General features: G+C 45.9%; 1 protein-coding gene across 1 annotated transcript; it reads left to right on the top strand.

The window, feature by feature from the left end:
* Position 1: 1 nt before the first annotated feature.
* fbxl9 (F-box and leucine rich repeat protein) lies at positions 2-6,892 on the top strand. Its single transcript, XM_037452057.2, has 11 exons — positions 2-355; positions 820-921; positions 1,085-1,219; positions 2,078-2,257; positions 3,064-3,369; positions 3,547-3,763; positions 4,127-4,284; positions 4,378-4,593; positions 4,693-4,905; positions 4,984-5,201; positions 5,302-6,892. The coding sequence occupies exons 1-11, from the start codon at positions 302-304 to the stop codon at positions 5,474-5,476; spliced, it is 1,974 nt and encodes a 657-aa protein (XP_037307954.2). The 5' UTR covers positions 2-301; the 3' UTR covers positions 5,477-6,892.
* Positions 6,893-8,504: the final 1,612 nt, after the last annotated feature.

Genomic DNA, 8,504 nt, shown 5'->3' with positions numbered 1-8,504 from the left:
TGTTTTCCCTCTCGTCAGCTGATCCGACTGAAGTGAACGGAAATGAAGAACCTGCGGCGTGTGCAGCGATGTCGCGTCGTGAGTTGACAGCAGTCGACGAGCCTCCCCGCGGGCTTCCATCGATCTGATATCGGTAGTTGCATCGATTGGTTAACCGTAAAGAATGAAAGTTATCAGCGGCCCCCCCTTCCGCACAAGCTGTTAGCTGTGTGCCGCTGTTAGCTAGCGGTTTTTTACCGAGGCAACGAGCCGCCGGTGATGATGGTCCGGAGTGGTTCATTGTAACGAAGGAGAAGCTGCGATGGAAGACTGCGATGGGGACGACTCCATGGAGACACCTGATCTTCCCCTGGAGGTGAGTGACTGTAGGTCAGGTCGTTCACACAAACACCTCATAACTACAGACTACTGTTATTTAAAGGACCTTTTATGTTATACAAAATAATTTAACAATCTGGGATGTTAGAGACGCATCACAAATATACAGTAGCCTTTAAATATTGTTTCTTGTAAATTCAATTAAAGTATTGATTTGTTGTGTCTCCTACTTAATAAGTAAGAAAGACAGGTCATTTCTCTCGCGTTCCTGTTTCCTAAAGTGTAAAAAAACACTTTTAAAATGAGGAGAAGTCTGGGACATTTGTTAAAATGTATTATGAAAGTATTTTGAAAGGATTCCACTTCTAATTTAGAGTATCAAGAATAAAATAAACTACACACATTGATTTTACAATATGATAAACCGGACAAATATGTTTTAGTTTGTTTTTTACATTTTGTACTTTTATCCTAATGCTGTATTTTTCTCCCTTGCCATAGATCATAGTTTACATCCTTGGCTTTCTTCACACATCAGACAGGAAGGAAGCCTCGCTGGTCAGCCGCAGTTGGTACTATGCAAGCCAGGACCTTCGCTTTCAGGTGATTGCCTCAGATCATGATTTGGGATACATCATCAGAAATTAATACACCATCGGGTGTGGACCCACAGTGCCGAAAGGTGACCGCGGAAGGACCTGCTTTAACGTGTATGCTATGGGGCAAGTTTGACCACATGCGTCTTTGTCTGTTCCTCTTTGTGCAGAAAAATGTCACCTTCTCCTTTCCGGCTTCGGCCTCGTCCCTGGAGCTGATCAAGGGTCTGGGCAGAAAGTCCCGCTGCAGTCTTATAATCAGCCAGCTCGATGGGTTCAGTATGTCCAGATCACTGCTTCTGGAGGTGCAGTATGCTGTTGTCATTAAAACGTATATGAACTTGGGTTAGCATGATTTCAGATGTCTCGTACATATCGATATTCTCTGGCGTTTTCGTAGCTGAAGGGACAACATGATAGATTGTTATGTGATTATCATAAGATGTTTTGTTCAGGATGCAACTTAAGAATATTTCAAACCGAATATTTATTACAAATTTTTCTGAAGAGCCCCTGAAGCCCCCCCTCAAACCTCAAATAAATCCTGCTTTACGAGGCCAAACAAGACAAACTGACAGTAGAAGTGAATGGGGAAAAAAATCTAAATGGGGAGCATTATTGAATCTGTGTTTCCACTCTTTTTTTGAAACGGTTGCATTTATTGTGAGAACAAAATTGATTGCTGCTGTCAAGTGAACTATGATTGAAATTAGCTTTCTAATTCCCCTTTTTAAATGAGCTTCGTTGTTCCTCCAGATAATTCCCCCAGCCGGAGGGCTTCTGACAGCCTTTTTTTCTTTCAAAATTTGAGCAAACCCAAAGTCAACTTAGTCACGAACTAAGGCAAGGGACACATTGCCTTTAGCTCTCCCCTCCTGAAAGGCCATCATTGTATTCAACCAGAAACAAAAATAGTTCAGGGCGTTGAGTATTTGCATGGCAGCACTCTTATCATTTTGGTTTCCCGTCAAACTGACCAGGGTACACTCGTAATTAGACATGTTGGGGTCCAAAGTTCAAAGCAGCTGCAGGTGTTTCTGCTAAATTCAAACCCTTATCACTCCAACAATTGTGTGTGTGTGTGTGTGTGTGTGTGTGTGTGCGTCATTGAATTTCCTGCTCAAAATGAAGCAGATCGGTTTCCCTTTTTTTTCTTCTTTTAGGTGGGTCTGTGCTTGGGCTCCAAGTTGGAGAGCTTGTCCCTGCCTGGAAGCAGTATAACAGAAGCCTCTCTGCTTGCACTCCTCCCCCGCCTCACCTCCCTCCGCAGGCTGGACCTCAGCGGCCTGGACAGCCTCTTCATGTCCGGCGCGTTCCTCTCGAGGGAGGAGCACCGACAGCAGGTTTTACACATTGCATTATGTAACAAGGGGTGTTTGAACACTGGAGTGAAGTGTTAATAAATACAACCAAAGTTGACCAATGGCAATTGGGCCAAATGCAAAGGACCGAGGTTGTATGTACTCCAATCAAAAAATGACCTTTTTGGTTTATTGGAATTTGGGGAGATAGTGCACATACACATATAGCACATTTAAAAAACAAGGCACTTTAAAGTGCTTTACATAAAACCATTGAAACAAGCTTAAAATAGCTTCACTGGACTGTTTTTATGTCCCCACTCTTTGTCTTCAGTCTTAATTCGAAGTCGCCGAGCGTCTCAGCAGACCTGCAGCTTTCTGGGAGTTTGATCCAGATATGAGGAGCAGAAAAGCTAAAGGCTGCTTCTCCATGTTTGGTTCTGGTTCTGGGAATGCAGACGTGTATTCCAGTGCTTTATAAACAAACAGCAGGATTTTAAAAGCAATGCCTTGTTCAACAGGGAGCCAGTGCAAAGAACGTTAGTCTACGTCTACGAGTCCTCAATCGTGCCAATGAAACACTGTTACTAATCTTGTAGTTTTTAAAGAGGCGGTAACAATGTTGTTTTGGGGCCATTTGGGAATTGGTTTTATTTTCAAACCTTTTCCCGGGTAAATGTGGAGGACCTTTTTTATCCTAATGTCACGCCGGTGTTCCCTACAGTATTACGGCGGTTAAATGTAACCTCACCTTTCATATCAATCCCCCTCGATAAACGTCACCGTTTTTCCACCTGTGGCAATGCTCCGGGATTCAGGTCCATTCAGGCTCCGTCTTGTTGTTGCAGGTCAGGTCGGCTCTGTCCGGTCTGGAGGAGCTGGACCTGTCCGACCTGCGGTACCTCTCCGACGTCACCTTCAATCGGCTCACCGGCTGTACCCCTCGCCTCCGCCGCCTCTCGCTGGCCGGCTGCCACATCGCCTTCGAGTTCGACCCGTACCGAGGCTGCCCCGTGGGGGACGTTAAGGACTCCTCAGCGTTGCTGTCGCTGAGGAACCTCCGGAGGTTGTTAACGGAGCAGAAATCCACCCTTGTTGCTCTGGACCTCAGCAGAACCTCGATTACCCCCGAGTCACTACGCACTATAGCTCAGGTCAGTCCCTGCGACAGGTTCTTCACACCCCCGGTACCTACGTGCTGGTGTATTCACTGACAAAATAACTTCAGTCTGCTTTAAGATGTAAGAGTTTCACTTGCTTGTGATCATAGAGAAACACCTATTGGAGCCTTTTAACTCCCTTTTCATTTGTGGATTTTGGCTCCGTGTCAGGTCCAGGGTTTGTTCTTAGAGGAACTGAGTCTGCACGGCTGTAAGGAGCTCACGGATTACTCCGTGGAGGTTCTGGTGAAGCACCAGCCGAGCATCCAGAGACTGGACATCAGTGCCTGCACGGAGCTGACCAGCAGGTCCGTAGAGGCCACAGCGCGGGGCCTCGAGTCGATGACTCGGCTCTCCTTGTCCCGCAATTGGAGGATCACTGAAAAAGGTAAGGGTGATGTATTCCAGTTTGTGTGTCACACAAGACTCGATGCTTACTGGCCATTAGGAGGCAATTTGCTGAATCAATAGCTACTCCTAGAGGGTTAATAAATATATTAGGATTCATCCTTTGGAGACCATCAATATGCAAAATGTGAAAATTGCCTCCCATTTGAAAACCCTCATGTGTATTAAAGAGGTAACATATTTATGTTAAATGACGTCACTTTACTGTGACAAAACACACTGCCGGCATAGAGTCGACTCAATGTTGTGGAATGTATATCGTTAAACGACGCTGAAGGTCGGGCTAACGAGGGCGGCCTCTTTCTCCGGCCCGCGCCCTCACTCATCCACGTGTCGCCCCCAGGCCTCGCCGAGCTGTTGTCCGTGTCGTCCCTGAGAAGGCTGGATCTGTCCGAGTGCCTGCATGTCAGCGGGACCGAGATCGTCAAAGGCCTGACGGGATCGTGTGCTGCCAGAGCACAGCTGGAGGCGCTCAGCCTCAAGGGCTGCACCTACATCAGGGTCCGCCAGTCAATGTGTGTTTGCGTGTTTGTGTACGCGGAATAACACGCGGGGGGGGGTTGAATAAGATCCTCTTCTCCGTCCTCTCTTCAGGATCTCGCGGTCTTTTCTCTGACTCAGCTTCTGGGGGAGTCCCTCCGCGAGCTCGACCTGACGTCGTGCGTCAACGTGACGGACCTGTCCGTGCGCGCCATCGCCACGTACCTTCAGAAGCTGGTGGTCCTGCGGCTCGGCTGGTGCAAAGAAGTCACGGACTGGGGACTGCTCGGCATCGTGGAAGCGGCCCAATGTGAGCCCGACCAGGAGACGGTGAGATGGACGGACGTGGGAGGACGTGGGCGGGTTGGAGGGGGGAGGTCGCCGGGCCTGCGCTTTTTGCAGCGGTGTAACGAAAGTGTCATTCAACAGGGAGACAAGGGTCCGAGGTTTACCCGGACCTTCGGCAACATGGGCTTCTTCAAGCCCCCGCGTTTGGCGTTTGAGGAGCGGCCCAAGCTGGTGACCCAGAACGACCTGCAGCAGTTCCGACAGCAGGCTGGCGCGTCCCTTCTGGCTCTCTGCAGGCTGCAGGAGCTGGACCTCTCGGCCTGCCCCAAGCTCACCGACAGCAGCGTCACGCAGGTAGGAGGAGACGGCAAAAAAAGTTAACCCTCCCCCAGGGGAGAAACCAACGTGTCCGCGCGGCCCCCCTCTGTCCAGGTGGTGCGTTACCCGAACCTTCGCCGCCTGTCGCTCTCCATGCTGCCGGAGATCTCTGACGCCAGCTTGGCCTCGGTCGCCCGGCACTGCCGCAGCCTCACCAGCCTGGCCCTCAGCCACTGCCCGGGGGTCAGTGACCTCGGGGTGGCGCAAGCCGCGCCTTACCTGCGCCGGCTGCAGCACCTCCACCTGTCCGGTTGCAACAACATCACTGACAGGTGAGCGGCGTGCGCGACTCCGCCGCCGACGGCGTCTCTGTAGCCGCGGATTAACATGGGATGAACTGCTGACCTTTCGCACCCCCCGCCTTCCTTGCAGGTCTTTGTTCCTCCTGGTGCAGCACTGTGGCCGCCTGCGAACGCTCGACATCTCGAGGTGCAAAAACATTTCGGTAACAGCTGTCGACGTCCTTCAATCTCAGCTGCATTTCTTCGAAAATGTAAACTACAAATATATAGGTGGGGCTGATCCCTCCCTCTGTCCCACTGACTGATTGAATGTCCTCTGCTGGACGACTGCCAGGAGATAACGTCACTTTCAGACCAAAGCTCGCGCTGCGGGTTTGGCTCTGTCCCAGTTTAGCACTTTGCCCACAAACCAAAGGAAATGTTGAAATAGTGGGCCAATCTTGTCAGGCTCCTCGGGGTGAGACCGAGGCCACGTGAGTGACACTAATGTGGGAGGTTACTTCTGCTGCCTGTACGGGTAACATTGCACATGTTTTGCGTAATGCGTGGATTCAAACGAAAAGAATGCGAAGACAAATTATATAAAGGACCGAAAATGCTCATTTTATGTGGCGCATCATCACAGGGGGCCCAGTTCTCATACCAGTACGTTTACAATTACCTGTTGAAACCAAAACAAAACCATGGAGGTAACTAAGAAAGTAGCACCACAAACATCTCCGTGTAGTGAGAATGTGATTTTGTTGTCTTGTACGATGTCGTCCAAACTAGACTCTGCTCATCGTTTTTAATTGAAATGAAATAACAAGCTGCTTTTTGATATGCTTCAAGGTAAACAGTAAAGAGAAAAATGTTATTATTTATTTAATTATTTCTGATCCAAAATTGCTAAATGAGCTGCTGACTTTGCTTTAGAGCTTAATATGAGTAAATGTATGGTTTTCAATAAAGGAAAGTAAGACTTAATTCTTGTATAGTATTGGTGAAATACTCCTAATAACTTGTTTTAGTGATTTATTTTTATTTCGTAACCACATAAGAGGAGATTTGTATTTTTCTAACAAGGACAGTTCTAAGGTAGAAGTAAAGATTGATATGAAGTCAAATAGTTGTCCTAAAATAGTTTTGTGTAATTCTTAATCTATTGATTGGATTAGTTCAATTGTGCTCTCATTGTGCACTGACATTTATGATGATGATATGTATGATGTCAGCGCTCATCACAATCATTATGAAAAGGAGGAGGAAAGGAATTGACCATCACCACTTTTAAAGATTTTGAACAGAATTTAGATATTTTTTCAGTTCTGTATTCTCCATTTATTCTTTATTTAATTTCCTAAAAAACTTACGTCTAAACAGATACGTTTGAAATTGAATCCAAACATGTATTTATTGGGCAAGACTGACTATACTAAGATATTTCATTTTTGTTTTTTTAATCCCGTGATTGCATTTTTCCAATTTTCTGTCCGCCTGGTCTCCTTTTTTAATAATAAACATAAACTCAATACTAATGCGCAATCATGTTCGTGACCTTCTATTTTTCCCGAGACAAACGGCTCTAGCATAACATGTGCGCTACAGTGATGCAATATCAATGTATAACATGAATATAAAAGAAACACAAACTGAATCTGAATCTCAGAAATTTGGGCTTTTGAAATGTCTTCTTCCTTGATGGTTATTGATAAAATAAACATTTTATATACCTAAACATATCCAACTTGTATTAATAAATATATATATATATATTGACCTTACATTTTATAATAATTTTTTACCTATTATTTAAAAAAAATCTTCTTTTTTGTCCCTACATATTTTGACTTTTTTCACAATATTTTTTTCCCATGACATGACTGGAATGATCTTAGATGGAGCAACCTACACGTCCCTGTCACTAATGCCAAATGCCCCAAATTTCTGTACTTTAAACCTTATCTGGGTTCAACCCTCAACGGACATGGTGGCTCTTCCTAAATCCTTTTTTAGTTTTGGGTAACTCACATTTATAAAAAATCATAATGGGATATTGCCCCAGAGACGGATTGTTGCATCTTGGAGGATCAACCATGCTATTCATCCTTCCTGCATTGGTAAAGGCACAAGTGAGTTGAATTTGAATGTAACAGAGAATTGGAGGGTGGATGCACTAAAAAGGGTAAACAAATCTACACCCTGTGCCAGACTGTCAGTTTAAGGTTGTCCACAGGATGCCCTGAAGTAGACAAACATGTGATTGTCTTGAAAAATGCCCTCAGAGGCTGTAATAAGTTTCATGTCAGTGTGACCACTGAATGAGACACATCTGCTCATCTTTACTGACTCATCCGGCCTTCTCTCCCGTCAAAAAGGTGGAACCCTATAGGCTACGTAGCATGGCTAATAAGTGCTATAAAGCTAAAGCAATTAACATCAAATTTAGTCAATTCATCATTCAAAAGATTCTTCATCATTCTTGACAATGCCATCATAACCAAGTGAACGCGCTTTGTGTTTCTGCATAACCCCTAGGGTTCACTTCTCTGAAACAACCGTGGGGACAATGCCCCCACTACTACCTCCGCGGTAGTGCGCTCAAGACTTGGCACGAGCGGGATTTGAACCCACTGGCGGTGCGCACAGAGGCTTCTGGGCTCTAGCTTGCACCCCTACACTACCAGTCCTGGTCACATTTTGCCAACTTTGATTCTCCTATTTAACCTTGAGCATGTGAGTTAAACTTTAAAAATCTCTTAAATGCTATTTCCACATCTGGGCTTGAACCATCAACCTTCAAGTGCAGTGCAGGGGCTTATGTCAGCAGCTCTTCCCCTGTGCTACTTCACCACACACTAACCAAACCTTTGTTTGTTGTATTTAACCTTAAGATTGCTACTCAAACCTGAAGTAAAGCCAAAGGCTCAAACCCAAGACTGGGCTTGAACCCACAACCTACAGTGTAAGGACAGTAGCTCCTCAGCTCTTTTGCTGCACTACCTCACCATGCACAAATTAAATTTTTGTTTCTCGTATTTAACCTTGAGACTGCTACTCAAACCTCAAAACTCTTTCAAAGCAGAAGTGATGTCTGCATGAAGGGGCGTGAACCCACAACCTCAGACAGCAGGTTGGAGCCTGCAGCCCTTCAGTTGTTCCCTTGTGCTATTCAAGCACATGCCTCATTGTGTCCGTTTCTCATATTAGACCTTGGGATTGTTAACTAAACCTCAAAACTGTTTCAAAGTTTACAGTTTGAAGCCCTTACTGCAACCAAACCCTCCTTCTGAGAGAGCAGGTTTGAACTGAGGATTCTCCACACTTCAGCCTTCCTGCTATCTCCCTGCACTG

Source organism: Pungitius pungitius, chromosome 6 (assembly GCF_949316345.1).
Source record: "Pungitius pungitius chromosome 6, fPunPun2.1, whole genome shotgun sequence".
Taxonomy (NCBI): Eukaryota; Metazoa; Chordata; class Actinopteri; order Perciformes; family Gasterosteidae; genus Pungitius; species Pungitius pungitius.
Note: the sequence above shows the minus strand (reverse complement) of the source record. Positions and strands in the feature narration are given on the sequence as shown.